The 23,567-nt window shown below is 44.3% G+C and overlaps 1 protein-coding gene across 1 annotated transcript in view; it reads right to left on the bottom strand.

The window, feature by feature from the left end:
• LOC115116037 (protein unc-80 homolog) overlaps positions 1-23,567 on the bottom strand; it is a 125,787-nt gene that overhangs the window by 99,711 nt on the left and 2,509 nt on the right. The window contains 7 exon segments of the mRNA XM_065020602.1: positions 1,549-1,759; positions 2,155-2,289; positions 2,772-3,045; positions 15,282-15,427; positions 15,894-15,958; positions 16,355-16,478; positions 16,620-16,972. Coding sequence (XP_064876674.1) covers positions 1,549-1,759; positions 2,155-2,289; positions 2,772-3,045; positions 15,282-15,427; positions 15,894-15,958; positions 16,355-16,478; positions 16,620-16,972 — 1,308 coding nt within the window.

Below are 23,567 nucleotides of genomic sequence, written 5' to 3'. Positions count from 1 at the left end.
TTGTGTTATTGACTGTATGCTTGTTTATTCCATGTGTAACTCTGTGTTGTTGTTTCTGTCACACTGCTTTGCTTTATCTTGGCCAGGTCGCAGTTGTAAATGAGAACTTGTTCTCAACTAGCCTACCTGGTGAAATACATTTTTTTTTTAAACTCAGCTAATGAGATTCAGGGGACTAACTCCTCTGACTCAGCTAATAAGAGCCAGGGGACTAACTCCTCTGACTCAGCTAATGAGAGACAAGGGACTAACTCCTCTGACTCAGCTAATGAGAGCCAGGGGACTAACTCCTCTGACTCAACTAATGAGGGCCAAAGGACTAACTCCTCTGACTCCGCTAATGAGACCCAGGGGACTAACTCCTCTGACTCAGCTAATGAGACCCAGGGGACTAACTCCTCTGACTCAGCTAATGAGAGCCAGGGGACTAACTCCTCTGACTCAGCTAATGAGAGCCAGGGGACTAACTCCTTTGACTCAGCTAATGAGAGCCAGGGGACTAACTCCTCTGACTCGGCTAATGAGAGCCAGGGGACTAACTCCTCTGACTCGGCTAATGAGAGCCAGGGGACTAACTCCTCTGACTCGGCTAATGAGAGCCAGGGGACTAACTCCTCTGACTCGGCTAATGAGAGCCAGGGGACTAACTCCTCTGACTCGGCTAATGAGAGCCAGGGGACTAACTCCTCTGACTCAGCTAATGAGAGCCAAGGGACTAACTCCTCTGACTCAGCTAATGAGAGCCAGGGGACTAACTCCTCTGACTCAGCTAACGAGAGGCAAGGGACTAACTCCTCTGACTCAGCTAATGAGAGCCAGGGGACTAACTCCTCTGACTCAGCTAATGAGAGCCAGGGGACTAACTCCTCTGACTCAGCTAACGAGAGGCGAGGGACTAACTCCTCTGACTCAGCTAATGAGAGCCAGGGGACTAACTCCTCTGACTCAGCTAATGAGAGCCAGGGGACTAACTCCTCTGACTCAGCTAATGAGACCCAGGGGACTAACTCCTCTGACTCAGCTAATGAGAGCCAGGGGACTAACTCCTCTGACTCAGCTAATGAGACCCAGGGGACTAACTCCTCTGACTCAGCTAATGAGACCCAGGGGACTAACTCCTCTGACTCAGCTAATGAGAGCCAGGGGACTAACTCCTCTGACTCAGCTAACGAGAGCCAGTCATTTTCCCTGTACTTTTTAAGTTCCTATTGATATAAAATAGATATATCAATAGATGGATAGATGTGAATAGTACAATCTATTGATAGAGATAGAGATGATCTATCAGCAGAAAGAAAGAGAGATAAAACAGTGAGTGAGAAGTGTTGGTCATATACAGACCTGGGTTCAAATACTATTCGAAATCATTTCAAATATTTTATCTGGGCTTGAGTTTACCTGGTGCCATGGAACCAATAGAAAAGTTGCAAAGCTGCAAACCACGCCCATCTGGCACTCCAGGCAGGCTAAAGCAAGCGCTCAAAACTAACGCTTAAACATGTTTCAAAGAATTTCAAAAAGTGTTTGAACCCAGATCTGGTATGGTACCCATGATGGTAGCCTGCCAGCCCCCGCGCTCCAGCGCCCGCCGGTCGTCGCCAGAGAAGCTGGCGAAGGAGAAGGTGGATCGGGTGGGGGACACATCCAGGTGGTCCTCGTGGAGCAGGAAGGGCACACCCATGCGGCGCTGGCGCTTCTTGCCCGTGTGGTGGAACGGGATGGAGCCCTTACGCTCACGGTCCTCCCGCCGGTTCTTGAACTGTACCACGGTCGGTAGGAGGAGACACAAGACAAACACATTCATTCTAAATGTTCTAACTACAGCAGAGCTTTGTTTCCACCTAGCAAGAGTCAGCTGCGTATAATGGTACATTGATTGAGAGGTCAAAACATATTAAAAGTTCAAATGAATAAAAGGGAGAGAAAATGTTTGAAATGATTTACAAAGACAAAGAAGACAATGATAGATGTGAGGAGAGAGGGCCCAATACCCAGAGAGAGAGAGAGAGAAAGACAGAGAAAGAGAGAGAGAAAGACAGAGAGAGAGAGAAAGACAGAGAAAAAAGGAGAGAGAGAGAAACAGAGAGACTAATAGAAAAATAATATAATAAAGCCAGATTTTAGAACTTGTACATGTATCTCCATGCATCTCACCTTTTTAAAGAGGTTCATCCCCAGGTCAGAGGAAAGGTCGGGTACAGCCTGTCTGCGCAGGTTGGTCAGGGACACCTTAGAGAAGGTCTCTGAGCTGAGGGACTTATCCTCCTCATTGCATTTCAGACTCATGTCCTTATATGGGTAGAGAGCACAGGGGTCAAGAGTGAATGACAGGTGTCAATCAGAGATATAGTGTAGCAATAGGACGTTTTACTGCACAGAGACAGTAAACATTTGTTTTTACTAGTCTAATTACGTTGGTAATTAGTTTAGAGAAGCAGTAAGGCACCTCGAGGGTTTGTGGTATATGGCCAATATAACATGGCGAAAGGGCTGTATCCAGGCACTCCACGTTGCGTCATGCATAAGAACAGCCCGTAGCCGTGGTATATTGGCCATATACCACACCCCCGCGGGCCATATTGCTTAATTATACTACACTATATAGGGCATACTATATAGGGCATTTAACTGTTGTATTACTACAAACACTACTACTTATACTAGTACTAGTATTACCTGTGTCTTATGGCTTTACAGTACTGTAGTTATAACACCATATAATACTGTAGTATTAACTAATGATTGACATAAACACAATGGTTATAACCCACCTGAGTCTTGTGGGTGTTGACGAGAGAGGGGGCGGTGGCCACCATGGAGCTGCTGCGAGGGCGGGGCAGGGGCGGGACCAGTGGCTCCGGCGGGCGTTCTGGGCGCTCCTCCAGGATCTGACGCAGGCGCTGCAGGTAGAACATGAGGGCCCAGTGCACCCCCTCCTCCGTCCAGTGGGGCTGCAGCAGGCAGCGCAGGACTGCCACGTCAAAGTAGGTGGCGTAGCGGGCACGCTGGGCCAGGGAGACGGAGATGCCCGCTGGGGCAGAGGTCCTGGGGGAAACAAGTACAGGGAGAGAGGGAGGGGGAGACAAGGTATAGGGAGAGAGAGAGGGGGAGAGAGGGAGGGGAGAGAGAGGGAGGGGGAGAGAGGGAGGGGAGAGAGAGAGGGTGGGAGGAAGTTAGTGACATGAATCTGTAAAGCCCTTTTGATATCAGCAGTTATCACAATGTGCCTTACAGTAACCCGGCCTGGACCCGGCCTGGACCCGGCCTTTTGCAAATAGTTGTTAAAGGCAGGACTTGTTACTGTAGTTTATGATTTGTAAACAGCCTGAGCTCAAATGATCAAATCAGCACCTCAAAAAAAAACTAGATTGATGTCTGATATTATGTTCTAGCTCTGCAAAGAACAATCTGTAAATCTCTGACTGAAATCACTTGCATCTGCCTCAAATGAAATTACCAGTCCCCATCATTTCCTGCCACGTTCATCACTTACAGTGCGTTCAGAATTTATTCAGACCCCTTGACTTTTTCCACATTTTGTTAAGTTACAGACATATTCTAAAATGTATTTAATTGTTTTTTTACCTCATCAATCTAAACACAATACCCCTTAATGACCAGCAAAAACAGGGTTTTAGAAATGTTTGCAAATGTATAAAAAAAATTAAAGTGGAAATATGACATTTACATAAATAATTATTCAGCCCCTTTACTCAGTACTTTGTTGAAGCAGCCTGGAGTATGATGCTACAAGCTCGGCACACCTGTATTTGGGTAACTGTAAAGTAAATATGGACAGTTATTCTAACATGTTCAATGTGCACATTAGAATTCGGTAAGGACCACACATCGTTGCATCCTCGACTTGCATGTTCTGTTACTATGAATTACCACATTCTAAATGTGATTTCTGTCATTCTAAGCACCGTGGGTAAACACCCTAGTCATGCTACGCACCCATATGGGTCCGGTCAATTTATCAAATGTCTGGTAAATTAAAATGTTAATGGTAACCCTGAGACACACACACACACACACACACACACACACACACACACACACACACACACACACACACACACACACACATACATACATACATACATACATACATGGCCTGTTAAGATAGAGATGTACGGTGAAATCTATGGTATAGAACAGAACAGGCTCTCGGTCGCTCTCCTCTGTCCCTTCCTCCCCCAGGGTTCCTCCATGACCAAGCAGCTTGGTACTCAGGCCTACCTGGAGCGATCACCTCAGAGAACAGTATCTACAGTGGTCTGTATTTGGGGAGTTTCTCCCATTGTTCTCTACAGATCCTCTCAAGCTATGTCAGGTTGGATGGGGAGCAACGCTGCACAGCTATTTTCAGGTCTCTCCAGAGATGTTAGATCGGGTTCAAGTCTGGGCTCTGGCTGGGCCACTCGAGGACATTCAGAGACATGTCCCGAAGCCACTCCTGCGTTGTCTTCGCTGTGTTCTTGTTGGTTGCAAACTTCTTCCATTTAAGAATGATGTAGGCTACTGTGTTCTTGGGGATCTTCAATGCTGCAGACATTTTTTAGTACCCTCCCCCAGATCTGTGCCTCGACACAATCCTGTCTCGGAGCTCTACGGACAATGCCTTCAACCTCATGGCTTGGTTTTCGCTCTGACATGCACTGTCAACTGTGGGACCTTATATAGACAGGTGTCTGCCTTTCCAAATCATGTCCAATCAATTGAATTTACCACAGAGGGACTCCAATCAAGTTGCAGAAACATCTCAAGGATGATCAATGGAAACAGGATGTACCTGTGGCATGTGTTAAACAACAAGGCCCTGTAGCATGTGTTAAACAACAAGGCCCTGTAGCATATGTTAAACAACAAGGCCCTGTAGCATGTGTTAAACAACAAGGCCCTGTAGCATGTGTTAAACAACAAGGCCCTGTAGCATGTGTTAAACAACAAGGCCCTGTAGCATGTGTTAAACAACAAGGCCCTGTAGCATATGTTAAACAACAAGGCCCTGTAGCATGTGTTAAACAACAAGGCCTGTAGCATGTGTTAAACAACAAGGCCCTGTAGCATGTGTTAAATAACAAGGCCCTGCAGCGTGTGTTAAACAACAAGGCCCTGTAGCATGTGTTAAACAACAAGGCCCTGTAGCATGTTAAACAACAAGGCCCTGTAGCATGTGTTAAACAACAAGGCCCTGTAGCATGTGTTAAATAACAAGGCCCTGTAGCATGTGTTAAACAACAAGGCCATGTAGCATGTGTTAAACAACAAGGCTCTGTAGCATGTGTTAAACAACAAGGCCCTGTAGCATGTGTTAAACAAGGCCCTGTAGCATGTGTTAAACAACAAGGCCCTGTTGCATGTGTTAAATAACAAGGCCCTGTATTATGTGTTAAATAACAAGGCCCTGCAGCATGTGATAAATAACAAGGCCCTGTAGCATGTGTTAAACAACAAGGCCCTGTAGCATGTGTTAAACAACAAGGCCCTGTAGCATGTGTTAAATAACAAGGCCCTGCAGCGTGTGTTAAACAACAAGGCCCTGTAGCATGTGTTAAACAACAAGGCCCTGTAGCATGTGTTAAACAACAAGGCCCTGTAGCATGTGTTAAACAACAAGGCCCTGTAGCATGTGTTAAACAACAAGGCCCTGTAGCATGTGTTAAACAACAAGGCCCTGTAGCATGTGTTAAACAACAAGGCCCTGTAGCATGTGTTAAACAACAAGGCCCTGTAGCATGTTAAACAACAAGGCCCTGTAGCATGTGTTAAACAACAAGGCCCTGTAGCATGTGTTAAATAACAAGGCCCTGTAGCATGTGTTAAACAACAAGGCCCTGTAGCATATGTTAAATAACAAGGCCCTGCAGCGTGTGTTAAACAACAAGGCCCTGTAGCATGTGTTAAACAACAAGGCCCTGTAGCATGTGTTAAACAACAAGGCCCTGTAGCATATGTTAAACAACAAGGCCATGTAGCATGTGTTAAACAACAAGGCCCTGTAGCATGTGTTAAACAACAAGGCCCTGTAGCATGTGTTAAACAACAACGCCCTGTATTATGTGTTAAACAACAAGGCCCTGTAGCATGTGTTAAATAACAAGGCCCTGCAGCGTGTGTTAAACAACAAGGCCCTGTAGCATGTGTTAAACAACAAGGCCCTGTAGCATGTGTTAAACAACAAGGCCCTGTAGCATGTTAAACAACAAGGCCCTGTAGCATGTGTTAAACAACAAGGCCCTGTAGCATGTGTTAAATAACAAGGCCCTGTAGCATGTGTTAAACAACAAGGCCATGTAGCATGTGTTAAACAACAAGGCTCTGTAGCATGTGTTAAACAACAAGGCCCTGTAGCATGTGTTAAACAAGGCCCTGTAGCATGTGTTAAACAACAAGGCCCTGTTGCATGTGTTAAATAACAAGGCCCTGTTGCATGTGTTAAATAACAAGGCCCTGCAGCATGTGATAAATAACAAGGCCCTGTAGCATGTGTTAAACAACAAGGCCCTGTAGCATGTGTTAAACAACAAGGCCCTGTAGCATGTGTTAAATAACAAGGCCCTGCAGCGTGTGTTAAACAAGGCCCTGTAGCATGTGTTAAACAACAAGGCCCTGTAGCATGTGTTAAACAACAAGGCCCTGTAGCATGTGTTAAACAACAAGGCCCTGTAGCATGTGTTAAATAACAAGGCCCTGCAGCGTGTGCTAAACAACAAGGCCCTGTAGCATGTGTTAAACAACAAGGCCCTGTAGCATGTGTTAAACAACAAGGCCCTGTAGCATGTTAAACAACAAGGCCCTGTAGCATGTGTTAAACAACAAGGCCCTGTAGCATGTGTTAAACAACAAGGCCATGTAGCATGTGTTAAACAACAAGGCCCTGTAGCATGTGTTAAACAACAAGGCCCTGTAGCATGTGTTAAACAACAAGGCCCTGTAGCATGTGTTAAACAACAAGGCCATGTAGCATGTGTTAAACAACAAGGCCCTGTAGCATGTGTTAAACAACAAGGCCCTGTAGCATGTGTTAAACAACAAGGCCCTGTAGCATGTGTTAAACAACAAGGCCATGTAGCATGTGTTAAACAACAAGGCCCTGTAGCATGTGTTAAACAACAAGGCCCTGTAGCATGTGTTAAACAACAAGGCCCTGTAGCATGTTAAACAACAAGGCCCTGTAGCATGTGTTAAACAACAAGGCCCTGTAGCATGTGTTAAACAACAAGGCCATGTAGCATGTGTTAAACAACAAGGCCCTGTAGCATGTGTTAAACAACAAGGCCCTGTAGCATGTGTTAAACAACAAGGCCCTGTAGCATGTTAAACAACAAGGCCCTGTAGCATGTGTTAAACAACAAGGCCCTGTAGCATGTGTTAAATAACAAGGCCCTGTAGCATGTGTTAAACAACAAGGCCATGTAGCATGTGTTAAACAACAAGGCTTTGTAGCATGTGTTAAACAACAAGGCCCTGTAGCATGTGTTAAACAAGGCCCTGTAGCATGTGTTAAACAACAAGGCCCTGTTGCATGTGTTAAATAACAAGGCCCTGTATTATGTGTTAAATAACAAGGCCCTGCAGCATGTGATAAATAACAAGGCCCTGCAGCGTGTGTTAAACAACAAGGCCCTGTAGCATGTGATAAACAACAAGGCCCTGTAGCATGTGTTAAACAACAAGGCCCTGTAGCATGTGTTAAACAACAAGGCCATGTAGCATGTGTTAAACAACAAGGCCCTGTAGCATGTGTTAAACAACAAGGCCCTGTAGCATGTGTTAAACAACAAGGCCATGTAGCATGTGTTAAACAACAAGGCCCTGTAGCATGTGTTAAATAACAAGGCCCTGCAGCGTGTGTTAAACAACAAGGCCCTGTAGCATGTGTTAAACAACAAGGCCCTGTAGCATGTGTTAAACAACAAGGCCATGTAGCATGTGTTAAACAACAAGGCCCTGTAGCATGTGTTAAATAACAAGGCCCTGCAGCGTGTGTTAAACAACAAGGCCCTGTAGCATGTGTTAAACAACAAGGCCCTGTAGCATGTGTTAAACAACAAGGCCATGTAGCATGTGTTAAACAACAAGGCCCTGTAGCATGTGTTAAACAACAAGGCCCTGTAGCATGTGTTAAACAACAAGGCCCTGTAGCATGTGTTAAACAACAATGCCCTGTAGCATGTGTTAAACAACAACGCCCTGTATTATGTGTTAAACAACAAGGCCCTGTAGCATGTGTTAAATAACAAGGCCCTGCAGCGTGTGTTAAACAACAAGGCCCTGTAGCATGTGTTAAACAACAAGGCCCTGTAGCATGTGTTAAACAACAAGGCCCTGTAGCATGTTAAACAACAAGGCCCTGTAGCATGTGTTAAACAACAAGGCCCTGTAGCATGTGTTAAATAACAAGGCCCTGTAGCATGTGTTAAACAACAAGGCCATGTAGCATGTGTTAAACAACAAGGCTCTGTAGCATGTGTTAAACAACAAGGCCCTGTAGCATGTGTTAAACAAGGCCCTGTAGCATGTGTTAAACAACAAGGCCCTGTATTATGTGTTAAATAACAAGGCCCTGTATTATGTGTTAAATAACAAGGCCCTGCAGCATGTGATAAATAACAAGGCCCTGTAGCATGTGTTAAACAACAAGGCCCTGTAGCATGTGTTAAACAACAAGGCCCTGTAGCATGTGTTAAATAACAAGGCCCTGCAGCGTGTGTTAAACAACAAGGCCCTGTAGCATGTGTTAAACAACAAGGCCCTGTAGCATGTGTTAAACAACAAGGCCCTGTAGCATGTGTTAAACAACAAGGCCATGTAGCATGTGTTAAACAACAAGGCCCTGTAGCATGTGTTAAACAACAAGGCCCTGTAGCATGTGTTAAACAACAAGGCCCTGTAGCATGTGTTAAACAACAAGGCCATGTAGCATGTGTTAAACAACAAGGCCATGTAGCATGTGTTAAACAACAAGGCCCTGTAGCATGTGCTAAACAACAAGGCCCTGTAGCATGTGTTAAACAACAAGGCCCTGTAGCATGTGCTAAACAACAAGGCCCTTTAGCATGTGCTAAACAACAAGGCCATGTAGCTTGTGTTAAACAACAAGGCCCTGTTTTATGTGTTAAACAACAAGGCCCTGTATTATGTGTTAAATAACAAGGCCCTACAGCGTGTGTTTCTGTGGAGATTTAGAGAATGGATTTTCAGCCTACGTGAGCCCACTATCAATAAGACTTTAGCTCAGCAGCCGAGATGAAGGTCACTGGCTGGTGGCTCATATTTATTAAGTCACACTGTAGAAAAACAGTTTACAATGAGACACGAAACTAGCTTTTCTTATTGGACATGCTCAGGGAGCCCCTCCTTGTTTCAATCTATCTTGGTTACGTTTGATGCCTTATGAATACAGCCCTGGTGCATGGCAAAGGAGCCGATATACAGGGCTACACCGCACCACAACAATACAATGAGATTTATACTATAGTGAAAGCAGAGAGAGGGAGGAGGGAGGGAGGGGGAAGCATTTCATCTTAGCTGTACTATTAAACTGAGTCGGGTTGAGACGGTCAATACTAGAAGAATCAATGTCAGAGTACAGGATGCAGGAGCAGTATCGTGTTACACTGTCTAAACGACACACGCACACTCAAAGCTTTCGGTTGGTGTTGTGGAGAGGTTGCTGTGGTGACTGAGTGACGTACATACACCCACCCCCAGGAGAGACACTGCCCAACCTGGACTCCCTCCATTGCAGCAGGGGTTGCCATGGAAACTGCATCAGCATCGCATCACAGTGGAAAGGGGTGATTGGAGTGCATGGCAACACCGGAGCTGTACGTCAGCGGTATTAATCAGGGGAGAGAGCTTATTTAGATTCACAGCTGGAAGTCCTATAAATGTGAATCTCATGAAGAGAGATGAATCGTTTCTCTCTGCTGTCACACTGCATTAAGGTGAGGATGGCTGGGAGACATCTCTCTCATTCTCCATACCCAATATCCACATTAAATCAACCAGGGGTGGACTGGCCATATGGCATTTTGGGCAAATGCAAGATGGGCTGGTCGATTTTTAGCCCAGGGGGCCTCAAGAAAAAAAAATGGGCCGATATGGGGGCTTCAAGGAAAAACATTGTCCGGTGTGTTAGAAATGACAGGGCCGATTTCTGGTCCCAGTCCGCCCCTGATGGAACCTATGATTGAATGTGTTTTATTACTGAATTCAAACACCATACAGATCCTATTAAATTACTAGAGGGGTGATGTCATAAACCCTAAAAGTTTCAGAATGGGGTGAAAATGGCAGCCATATTGGACAGGGAGAAATCCCACCCAGTCTAATGTGAATGAATGGCAGCCATATTGGACAGGGAGAAATCCAACCCATTCTAATGTGAATGAATGGCAGCCATATTGGACAGGGAGAAATCTGATGGAGAAAAAAAGTGAAATAGGCATGTGATATATCACAAATTGTGTAACAGAATTATTGTCAACCTAAAATATTGTTATAGAACTATAAATACAGTTTATACATTTTTTATACAAAGTTTATGTGTATATATAGCCTCTAAAATATATGTAAACAGACCATAAATGTCTAAATGTTTCCTTTCCTGGAAAGCTGAGAGTGCTGTTATATGATACAATATCAGAACTTGTTGTAGTTACAACTTGTCTGAGTCCTATCATCAACTGATGCAGCCAGTGTATGGCTGTGACTGCATTGTTTGAATGGAATGTTGGGATATTGGCATTTAATTTGAAACATTAATGGAATCATTCCTCTAAAACTGTCTGGCTAGCTAACTAACAAACAAACAGTGCAGATGAATTCTTCAAATTCATTATCTTACACAAACACAATATCTTATCACATCACTAGCAAACCATGGTTGAACAACGCCCTGACCAAAATGGCTGACCTTAATCCCATCATAAGAAGGTTCATGAAAATTCTAGTATTCTAATTTCTAATTCTAAGGCATACTTCAGGGATAATGTCAGAGAAGCCGATGTTTGGAGGATATATTGGCATGGGTGTTATTAGGCCCGAGACGTGACCCAGTTGTTAAGTATTTTTGTTTTGTATCTATGGACGCGACCCAGTCATTCAATCTCAATGTTCTATTGCCATACTGGCTGGCAACGTTCTTATCCCTTGCTTGCTAGCTAAACAACTATGGCTAACTTACAGTCAGGTCAAACATTGCAGTCAGAATAACAGAAAGTAGCTGCATTTGCATTTGTTTAAGCTGTTTTCTACTAAATGTATTTAGATACCTTCGTAAGAATGAGCTAATGATGCGCGACTTCTTCTGGCATAGAACATGTGTTCTCTTGTCAAGACACTGTTGTTCAGGGAAGCTAGCCAACAACACAGCCTACACATTCACTTCAAACTGAAGTTGGAAAGACTGCAAACTAGCTGCATTTAGATTCATTTGACATTTATTTGTATATATCCATAAAAATGATGCCAGCAGATTCATGATTTCGACTAGTTGAGAAACGCTGCCTGCCTGTCTGTCTCGTCCCTACTCCTGACCCCTACACGTTCAATACTGTGAGACAGCTGGAGATGTCAGATAGTCAGAGAGAAAACCAATTGCTAGTCTATGCCTATTACAGTGGAGATCATGTTTATACATTGTCTGGCTGAGCTGATGAGACAGTGGATTGCTCGGTCAGATGGAACAGAGTAAATAGGCATTTTAACGTCATAGATTTAGCTGGTGGTAACTTGCTGAATAGACACCGGCTTGAATGCTCTTTTAACCAATCAGCTTCCAGTATTAGACCAACCTATTGTATAAACTCTTATATTCAACACTCACAGTTTTACCCTAAAATGAATTCATCATTAACTGGATGCATGCCAAATAATTTAAATCCAAATCGTTATTCTTCCCCCTAAGCGGGCACAGGTTGGGCAGTGGGTCTGAGGGTCAGGTTGGGCAGTGGGTCTGAGGGTCAGGTTGGGCACTGGGTCTGAGGGTCAGATTGGGCAGTGGGTCTGAGGGTCAGGTTGGGCAGTGGGTCTGAGGGTCAGGTTGGGCACTGGGTCTGAGGGTCAGGTTGGGCAGTGGGTCTGAGGGTCAGGTTGGGCAGTGGGTCTGAGGGTCAGGTTGGGCAGTGGGTCTGAGGGTCAGGTTGGGCAGTGGGTCTGAGGGTCAGGTTGGGCACTGGGTCTGAGGGTCAGGTTGGGCACTGGGTCTGAGGGTCAGGTTGGGCACTGGGTCTGAGGGTCAGGTTGGGCAGTGGGTCTGAGGGTCAGGTTGGGCACTGGGTCTGAGGGTCAGCTTGGGCAGTGGGTCTGAGGGTCAGCTTGGGCAGTGGGTATGAGGGTCAGGTTGGGCACTGGGTCTGAGGGTCAGGTTGGGCACTGGGTCTGAGGGTCAGGTTGGGCACTGGGTCTGAGGGTCAGGTTGGGCACTGGGTCTGAGGGTCAGGTTGGGCACTGGGTCTGAGGGTCAGGTTGGGCAGTGGGTCTGAGGGTCAGGTTGGGCACTGGGTCTGAGGGTCAGCTTGGGCAGTGGGTCTGAGGGTCAGCTTGGGCAGTGGGTATGAGGGTCAGGTTGGGCACTGGGTCTGAGGGTCAGGTTGGGCAGTGGGTCTGAGGGTCAGGTTGGGCACTGGGTCTGAGGGTCAGGTTGGGCACTGGGTCTGAGGGTCAGGTTGGGCACTGGGTCTGAGGGTCAGGTTGGGCAGTGGGTCTGAGGGTCAGGTTGGGCAGTGGGTCTGAGGGTCAAATTGGGCAGTGGGTCTGAGTGTCAGGTTGGGCAGTGGGTCTGAGGGTCAGCTTGGGCAGTGGGTCTGAGGGTCAGGTTGGGCAGTGGGTCTGAGGGTCAAATTGGGCACTGGGTCTGAGGGTCAGCATGGGCAGTGGATCTGAGGGTCAAATTGGGCAGTGGGTCTGAGGGTCAGCATGGGCAGTGGGTCTGAGGGTCAAATTGGGCAGTGGGTATGAGGGTCAGGTTGGGCAGTGGGCAGATCGATGTCTATCCGTTATGTGCCTGCCTGATGCTCTGGGCCAAGGTACAGAGTTGGAGACTGGAAGTGCCAGCATTAGACACACACACACACACACACACACACTGGCAGTGCCAGCATCAGACATGCACACACACACTGGCAGTGCCAGCATTAGACATGCACCATGTTAGTTTAGCATCAATACTCTGGGTAAAGTGTCTCATTGGTAAGAGCAGGCAGACAGGGAGAGACAGATCTGTTTCAGTCTCTGTCTATATCTGGTGTCTGCCTGGGAGGCTGAGAGGAACAAGTTGTAACTCATTATACTGATCATAATACACAAGGGATGGAGTGGAACCTCTGAATGAGCGCTTGTGTGTGTGTGTGTGTGTGTGTGTGTGTGTGTGTGTGTGTGTGTGTGTGTGTGTGTGTGTGTGTGTGTGTGTGTGTGTGTGTGTGTGTGTGTGTGTGTGTGTGTGTGTGTGTGTGTGTGTGTGTGTGTGTGTGACTGAGCCATACTAAGCTATGAGGAACAGGTGATGCTGCAGGCTACATTATATAACATTAAACTAGATGAATGCAGCCAGTTTGTTCTTTCTAGACTGCTATAAGGTCAACATGTACTAGTCCTGTATAATAGTAACGTTACAGTCAGTCAGGCTACTATACTGGACAGCAATGCCTTCACCTTCCTACAACATCATATGCATGTGACATGACAGTTCCATTAAAGGGGCAATCTGGGATTCAAACAACAAATACAGTGGCAAGAAAAAGTATGTGAACCCTTCGGAATTATTTTCTGCAGAAATTGGTCATAAAATCAGATCTGATCTTTATCTAAGTCACAACAACAGACAAACTAATAACTAAACTAACATACAACTTATTGTATTTTTCTTGGCTATATTGAAGACATAATTTAAACATTCACAGTGTAGGTTGGAAAAAGTATGTGAACCCCGAGGCTAATGAGACGAGATTGGAGATGTTGATTAGAGCTGCCCTGACCCATAAAAAACACTCACAAAATTTGAGTTTGCTATTCACAAGAAGCATTGCCTGATGTGAACCATGCCTTGAACAAAATAGATCTCAGAAGACCCAGGATTAAGAATAGTTGACTTGCATAAAGCTGGAAAGGGTTACAAAAGTATCTCTAAAAGCCTTGATGTGCATCAGTCCACGGTATGACAGATTGTCTATAAATGGAGAAAGTTCATCACTGTTGCTACTCTCCCTAGGAGTGGCCGTCGTGCAAAGATGACTGCAGGAGTACAGAGCAGAATGCTCAATGAGGTTAAGAAGAATCCTAGAGTGTCAGCTAAAGACAAAGAAATCTCTGGAACATTCTAACATCTCTGTTGACGAGTCGACGAAACATAAAACACTAAACAAGAATGATGTTCATGGCTGCACGTCTGAAGTTCGCAAAATAGCATCTGGATGTTCTACAGCGTTACTGGCAAAATATTCTGTGGACAGATGAAACTAAAGTTGTTGTTTGGAAGGAACACTATGTGTGGAGAAAAAAAGGCAAAGCACACCAACATCAAAACCTCATCCCAGCTGTAAAGTCTGGTGGAGGGAGCATCATGGTTTGGAGCTGCTTTTCTGCCTCAGGGCCTGGACAGCTTGCTATCATCAAGTTTATCAAGACATTTTGCAGGAGAATGTAAGGCTATCTGTCTGTCAATTGAAGCTCAACAGAAGTTGGGTGATGCAACAGGACAACGACCCAAAACACAGAAGTAAATCAACAACAGAATGGCTTCAACAGAAGAAAATAGGCCTTCTGGAGTGGCCCAGTCGGAGTCCTGACCTCAACCTGATTTGAGATGCTGTGGCATGACCTCGAGAGAGCGGTTCACACCAGACATCCCAAGAATATTGCTGAACTGAACCAGTTTTGTAAAGAGGAATGGTCCAAAATTCATCCTGACTGTTATGCAGGTCTGATCTGCAACTACAGAAAATGTTTGGTTGAGGTTATTCCTGCCAAAGTAGAGTCAAGCAGTTATTAAAACCAAGGGTTCACATACTTCTCCCACCCTGCACTGTGAATGTTTACACGGTGTGTTCAATAAGACTGTGTTTGTCTATTGTTGTGACTTAGATGAAGATCAGATCACATTTTATGACCAGTTTATGTAGAGGTCCAGGTAATTCCAAAGGGTTCACGTTCATTTCTTGCCACTGTATCTGTACCAATCCCTTTAATGTCTCCTTACTGTTCACATTTTCCATGTATCATATGTCGTGTTTGTGTGTTTTGTATGAACTGCACAGTTCATAACGGCTTACTTCTTCTTGGCGATCCCTTTGTCGGGTGGAGCCTGTCGCGTTGACGGCCCACCTCTTTCCACTGAGTTGCCGCGGCGACAGCTCTGCTCTCCAGCCCCGGGGGTGGATGAATCTGATTGGGCCGTTTCACAGACCACCTGGAAACCCTGCAGACAGAGCAAATAAGAGTCTGTCAGTCAAGAGGCTTCTAGTCTCTTCTAATCAGATGCTACCCACAAGCGCGCGCGCACACACACACACACACACACACACACACACACACACACACACACACACACAGATCATACCAGCAAGGGACATTTTTTTAAACCTTTATTTAACTAGGCAAATCAGTTAAGAATAAATTATTATTTACAATGACGGCCTACCCCGGCCAAACCCGGACAACGCTGAGCCAATTGTGCGCCGTCCTATGGGACTCCCAATCATGGCTGGATGTGATACAGCCTGGATTCGAACCAGAGACTGTAGTGACACCTCTTGCACTGAGATGCAGTGCCTTAGACCTCTGCGCCACTCGGGAGTGATAACAATATTAGCAGAGGCCCTGGGGGGAGGGGGGGCTGGAGGAGGGGTACAGCTGTCTCACTGCTGCCTGAGACGAACACTCACCATGGGGCCTTGGTTTCTGGACCCACAGGGGCTACACTGGTTGTTCACCGGGGAGTTCCTCTTAGCTGTTGACAAAACAGGTGGTAGCTTACAGAGTAGAATCTAACAGAATAGAATCTAATAGAATAGAATCTAACAGAATAGAATCTAATAGAATAGAATCTAATAGAATAGAATAGAATGCACTCTTAGTAAAAAGGATTCCAAAAGGGTTCTTCGGCTGTCCCCATAAGAGGTCCTTTTGAAGAACCCTTTTCGGTTCCAGGAACCCTCTATGGAAAGGGCAGAAGATCCCTTTTAGGGTCTAGACTCTATGTAGAATAGACTAAAATATCACTTTTGTTACTATGGTATTTGGTTTGGATATTACTAATGTCTCATGTAAAACAGCAGAGTAGAACTCATATGATTCCATAGAGTCAGTACTACATGCTTTCTTTGGTGTCCTCTGGGTGTCTCACCTGTCACAATGTTCCTCACAGGCTTGATGAGGGCAGAGAAGGCGGGGACGTCAGGTTGCCGGTGCTCCCACATTGGCTGCCATATGATGAGACCACTGGCCAATCGGAAAGTCAGATCAGACTCCTAGACAACACAGCGAAAAAGTTTACATACAGACACACAGAAACACACCAAAGCATTCCCAGAGCCATGAAACACAACCGCAGCATCTATCCACACAGATCAATAGGGGGTAGTCCAGCAGGAAGGATGAATCAGAGGTACCTTGATGCGGTGAATGAGGGGAGCAAATAGGAAGACAAACAGCTCCACAGTGGCCATGCTCTTATGGAAGAGCTTGGTGCGGGCGTGCTCATCCTCCTCCAGGGACCCGCTACAGCGTGGCGCTCCTGACCCAGAACCGGTGCCTGATCCTGGGCCACCTTGGCCACCTCTGGCTGGCGGGGAACCCTGGTTCCCAATCCCCATTGGCTGGAGGAAGGCTGAGCTGCTGCTGCCTCCCGACCATCCGTGGCCCAGGCTGGGCTCCTGGTTGCACTCCTGGGCCGCCTCCAGTAGCATCCAGTGAAGGGTATGGAGCAGCTTGGTCTCCGCCACGCCCAGCTTGTCCTGGTGACCTGGGGTTAGAGGGGGGTTAGGGGTGAGGGGTCAGAGCAGGGGTGTCAAACATATGGCCTGTTCAATGCGGCCCACTGGTGGTTTGATCACAGAGGCCCTAAACCCAGAGGCCCAACATTGCAATACTTCCGGGAATGCTTTGTGGAGCACAGAATCCGCTTAATTACTTAATAAAACCAAATCGAAACCGTGTAGAAATTATAATGGTCCGACATTTATAGTCTCTTCACTCTGTCCAGCTTGATAACAGTCATCTATAGTCTCTTCACTCTGTCCAGCTTGATAACAGTCATCTATAGTCTCTACACTCTGTCCAGCTTGATAACAGTCATTTACAGTCTCTTCACTCTGTCCAGCTTGATAACAGTCATCTATAGTCTCTTCACTCTGTCCAGCTTGATAACAGTCATCTATAGTCTCTTCACTCTGTCCAGCTTGATAACAGTCATCTATAGTCTCTTCACTCTGTCCAGCTTGATAACAGTCATTTACAGTCTCTTCACTCTGTCCAGCTTGATAACAGTCATTTACAGTCTCTTCACTCTGTCCAGCTTGATAACAGTCATTTATAGTCTCTTCACTCTGTCCAGCTTGATAACAGTCATCTATAGTCTCTACACTCTGTCCAGCTTGATAACAGTCATCTATAGTCTCTTCACTCTGTCCAGCTTGATAACAGTCATCTATAGTCTCTTCACTCTGTCCAGCTTGATAACAGTCATCTATAGTCTCTACACTCTGTCCAGCTTGATAACATTTATAGTCTCTTCACTCTGTCCAGCTTGATAACAGTCATCTATAGTCTCTTCACTCTGTCCAGCTTGATAACAGTCATCTATAGTCTCTTCACTCTGTCCAGCTTGATAACAGTCATCTATAGTCTCTACACTCTGTCCAGCTTGATAACAGTCATCTATAGTCTCTTCACTCTGTCCAGCTTGATAACAGTCATTTATAGTCTCTTCACTCTGTCCAGCTTGATAACAGTCATCTATAGTCTCTTCACTCTGTCCAGCTTGATAACAGTCATCTATAGTCTCTTCACTCTGTCCAGCTTGATAACAGTCATCTATAGTCTCTTCACTCTGTCCAGCTTGATAACAGTCATTTATAGTCTCTTCACTCTGTCCAGCTTGATAACAGTCATCTATAGTCTCTACACTCTGTCCAGCTTGATAACAATCATCTATAGACTCTTCACTCTGTCCAGCTTGTTAACAGTCATCTATAGTCTCTTCACTCTGTCCAGCTTGATAACAGTCATTTATAGTCTCTTCACTCTGTCCAGCTTGATAACAGTCATCTATAGTCTCTTCACTCTGTCCAGCTTGATAACAGTCATTTACAGTCTCTTCACTCTGTCCAGCTTGATAACAGTCATCTATAGTCTCTTCACTCTGTCCAGCTTGATAACAGTCATTTACAGTCTCTTCACTCTGTCCAGCTTCATAACAGTCATTTATAGTCTCTTCACTCTGTCCAGCTTGATAACAGTCATCTATAGTCTCTACACTCTGTCCAGCTTGATAACAGTCATTTATAGTCTCTTCACTCTGTCCAGCTTGATAACAGTCATCTATAGTCTCTTCACTCTGTCCAGCTTGATAACAGTCATCTATAGTCTCTACACTCTGTCCAGCTTGATAACAGTCATCTATAGTCTCTTCACTCTGTCCAGCTTGATAACAGTCATTTATAGTCTCTTCACTCTGTCCAGCTTGATAACAGTCATCTATAGTCTCTTCACTCTGTCCAGCTTGATAACAGTCATCTATAGTCTCTTCACTCTGTCCAGCTTGATAACAGTCATTTACAGTCTCTTCACTCTGTCCAGCTTCATAACAGTCATTTATAGTCTCTTCACTCTGTCCAGCTTGATAACAGTCATCTATAGTCTCTACACTCTGTCCAGCTTGATAACAGTCATTTATAGTCTCTTCACTCTGTCCAGCTTGATAACAGTCATCTATAGTCTCTTCACTCTGTCCAGCTTGATAACAGTCATCTATAGTCTCTACACTCTGTCCAGCTTGATAACAGTCATCTATAGTCTCTTCACTCTGTCCAGCTTGATAACATTTATAGTCTCTTCACTCTGTCCAGCTTGATAACAGTCATCTATAGTCTCTACACTCTGTCCAGCTTGATAACAGTCATCTATAGTCTCTTCACTCTGTCCAGCTTGACAACAGTCATCTATAGTCTCTTCACTCTGTCCAGCTTGATAACAGTCATCTATAGTCTCTTCACTCTGTCCAGCTTGATAACAGTCATCTATAGTCTCTTCACTCTGTCCAGCTTGATAACAGTCATCTATAGTCTCTACACTCTGTCCAGCTTGATAACAGTCATCTATAGTCTCTACACTCTGTCCAGCTTGATAACAGTCATCTATAGTCTCTTCACTCTGTCCAGCTTGATAACAGTCATCTATAGTCTCTTCACTCTGTCCAGCTTGATAACAGTCATCTATAGTCTCTTCACTCTGTCCAGCTTGATAACAGTCATCTATAGTCTCTACACTCTGTCCAGCTTGATAACAGTCATCTATAGTCTCTTCACTCTGTCCAGCTTGATAACATTTATAGTCTCTTCACTCTGTCCAGCTTGATAACAGTCATCTATAGTCTCTTCACTCTGTCCAGCTTGATAACAGTCATCTATAGTCTCTTCACTCTGTCCAGCTTGATAACAGTCATTTACAGTCTCTTCACTCTGTCCAGCTTCATAACAGTCATTTATAGTCTCTTCACTCTGTCCAGCTTGATAACAGTCATCTATAGTCTCTACACTCTGTCCAGCTTGATAACAGTCATCTATAGTCTCTTCACTCTGTCCAGCTTGATAACATGTATAGTCTCTTCACTCTGTCCAGCTTGATAACAGTCATCTATAGTCTCTACCCTCTGTCCAGCTTGATAACAGTCATCTATAGTCTCTTCACTCTGTCCAGCTTGATAACAGTCATCTATAGTCTCTTCACTCTGTCCAGCTTGATAACAGTCATTTACAGTCTCTTCACTCTGTCCAGCTTCATAACAGTCATTTATAGTCTCTTCACTCTGTCCAGCTTGATAACAGTCATCTATAGTCTCTACACTCTGTCCAGCTTGATAACAGTCATTTATAGTCTCTTCACTCTGTCCAGCTTGATAACAGTCATCTATAGTCTCTTCACTCTGTCCAGCTTGATAACAGTCATCTATAGTCTCTACACTCTGTCCAGCTTGATAACAGTCATCTATAGTCTCTTCACTCTGTCCAGCTTGATAACATTTATAGTCTCTTCACTCTGTCCAGCTTGATAACAGTCATCTATAGTCTCTACACTCTGTCCAGCTTGATAACAGTCATCTATAGTCTCTTCACTCTGTCCAGCTTGATAACAGTCATCTATAGTCTCTACACTCTGTCCAGCTTGATAACAGTCATCTATAGTCTCTTCACTCTGTCCAGCTTGTTAACAGTCATTTATAGTCTCTTCACTCTGTCCAGCTTGATAACAGTCATTTATAGTCTCTTCACTCTGTCCAGCTTGATAACAGTCATCTATAGTCTCTTCACTCTGTCCAGCTTGATAACAGTCATTTACAGTCTCTTCACTCTGTCCAGCTTGATAACAGTCATTTATAGTCTCTTCACTCTGTCCAGCTTGATAACAGTCATCTATAGTCTCTACACTCTGTCCAGCTTGATAACAGTCAGTTATAGTCTCTTCACTCTGTCCAGCTTGATAACAGTCATCTATAGTCTCTTCACTCTGTCCAGCTTGATAACATTTATAGTCTCTTCACTCTGTCCAGCTTGATAACAGTCATCTATAGTCTCTTCACTCTGTCCAGCTTGATAACAGTCATCTATAGTCTCTTCACTCTGTCCAGCTTGATAACAGTCATCTATAGTCTCTTCACTCTGTCCAGCTTGATAACAGTCATCTATAGTCTCTTCACTCTGTCCAGCTTGATAACAGTCATCTATAGTCTCTACACTCTGTCCAGCTTGATAACAGTCATTTATAGTCTCTTCACTCTGTCCAGCTTGATAACAGTCATTTACAGTCTCTTCACTCTGTCCAGCTTGATAACAGTCATTTATAGTCTCTTCACTGTGTCCAGCTTGACAACAGTCATCTATAGTCTCTTCACTCTGTCCAGCTTGATAACAGTCATTTACAGTCTCTTCACTCTGTCCAGCTTGATAACAGTCATTTACAGTCTCTTCACTCTGTCCAGCTTGATAACAGTCATTTATAGTCTCTTCACTGTGTCCAGCTTGATAACAGTCTATAGTCTCTTCACTCTGTCCAGCTTGATAACAGTCATCTATAGTCTCTTCACTCTGTCCAGCTTGTTAACAGTCATCTATAGTCTCTTCACTCTGTCCAGCTTGATAACAGTTATCGATACGAAAGCTAGACAGTTAGGGAGCATCAAAATTTCAAAAAGTAATGGAGAGAGGACAAATTTTGGCCATTAAGTGTGGCCCGCGGGGCAAAATAAGTTTGACATCCCTGGGTCAGAGATTAGTGTTTGATTGGTGTGATGGGATGCATGGGTGTGTGTGGTAGGAGGGGGGGTGTATTACTGTATTCATGTCTGTGTGTGTATGTCTGAGTGTGTGTAAATTACTGTATTCATGTCTGTATTACTGTATGCATGTCTGTGTGTGAATTACTGTATGCAAGTATGTGTATGCATGTCTGAGTGTGTGTGTATTACTGTATTCATGTCTGAGTGTTTGTGTATTACTGTATTCATGTCTGTATTCCTGTATGTGTGTCTGTATTACTGTATTCCTGTCTGTATTACTGTATTCGTGTCTGTATTACTGTATGCGTGTCTGTATTACTGTATTCCTGTCTGTATTACTGTATTCGTGTCTGTATTACTGTATGCGTGTCTGTATTACTGTATGTGTGTCTGTATTACTGTATGTGTGTCTGTATTACTGTATGTGTGTCTGTATTACTGTATTCCTGTCTGTATTACTGTATGTGTGTCTGTATTACTGTATGTGTGTTTGTATTACTGTATGCGTGTCTGTATTACTGTATGCGTGTCTGTATTACTGTATGCGTGTCTGTATTACTGTATGCGTGTCTGTATTACTGTATGCGTGTCTGTATTACTGTATGTGTGTCTGTATTACTGTATGCGTGTCTGTATTACTGTATGTGTGTCTGTATTACTGTATGCGTGTCTGTATTACTGCATGTTAGTCTGTATTACTGTATGTGTGTCTGTATTACTGTATGCGTGTCTGTATTACTGTATGTGTGTCTGTATTACTGTATGTGTGTCTGTATTACTGTATGTGTGTCTGTATTACTGTATGCGTGTCTTTATTACTTTATGTGTGTCTGTATTACTGTATGTGTGTCTGTATTACTGCATGTTAGTCTGTATTACTGTATGTGTGTCTGTATTACTGTATGTGTGTCTGTATTACTGTATGTGTGTCTGTGTGCGTGCCTGTATTACTGTATTCCTGTCTGTATTACTGTATGTGTGTCTGTATTACTGTATGCGTGTCTGTGTGCGTGCCTGTATTACTGTATTCCTGTCTGTATTACTGTATGTGTGTCTGTATTACTGTATGCATGTCTGTGTGCGTGTCTGTATTACTGTATGTGTGTCTGTATTACTGTATGTGTGTCTGTATTACTGTATGCGTGTCTGTGTGCGTGCCTGTATTACTGTATTCCTGTCTGTATTACTGTATGTGTGTCTGTATTACTGTATGCGTGTCTGTGTGCGTGCCTGTATTACTGTATGTGTGTCTGTATTACTGTATGTGTGTCTGTATTACTGTATGCGTGTCTGTGTGCGTGTCTGTATTACTGTATGTGTGTCTGTATTACTGTATGTGTGTCTGTATTACTGTATGCGTGTCTGTGTGCGTGCCTGTATTACTGTATTCCTGTCTGTATTACTGTATGTGTGTCTGTATTACTGTATGCGTGTCTGTATTACTGTATGTGTGTCTGTATTACTGTATGCGTGTCTGTATTACTGTATGTGTGTCTGTATTACTGTATGCGTGTCTGTATTACTGCATGTTAGTCTGTATTACTGTATGTGTGTCTGTATTACTGTATGCGTGTCTGTATTACTGTATGTGTGTCTGTATTACTGTATGCGTGTCTTTATTACTGTATGTGTGTCTGTATTACTGTATGTGTGTCTGTATTACTGCATGTTAGTCTGTATTACTGTATGTGTGTCTGTATTACTGTATGTGTGTCTGTATTACTGTATGCGTGTCTGTGTGCGTGCCTGTATTACTGTATTCCTGTCTGTATTACTGTATGTGTGTCTGTATTACTGTATGCGTGTCTGTGTGCGTGCCTGTATTACTATATTCCTGTCTGTATTACTGTATGTGTGTCTGTATTACTGTATGCATGTCTGTGTGCGTGTCTGTATTACTGTATGTGTGTCTGTATTACTGTATGTGTGTCTGTATTACTGTATGCGTGTCTGTGTGCGTGCCTGTATTACTGTATTCCTGTCTGTATTACTGTATGTGTGTCTGTATTACTGTATGCGTGTCTGTGTGCGTGCCTGTATTACTGTATGTGTGTCTGTATTACTG

This window comes from Oncorhynchus nerka, linkage group LG2 (assembly GCF_034236695.1).
Source record: "Oncorhynchus nerka isolate Pitt River linkage group LG2, Oner_Uvic_2.0, whole genome shotgun sequence".
Lineage (NCBI taxonomy): Eukaryota > Metazoa > Chordata > Actinopteri > Salmoniformes > Salmonidae > Oncorhynchus > Oncorhynchus nerka.
The sequence above is the reverse complement of the archived record's forward strand: the minus strand, read 5'-3'. Positions and strand labels throughout refer to the sequence as shown.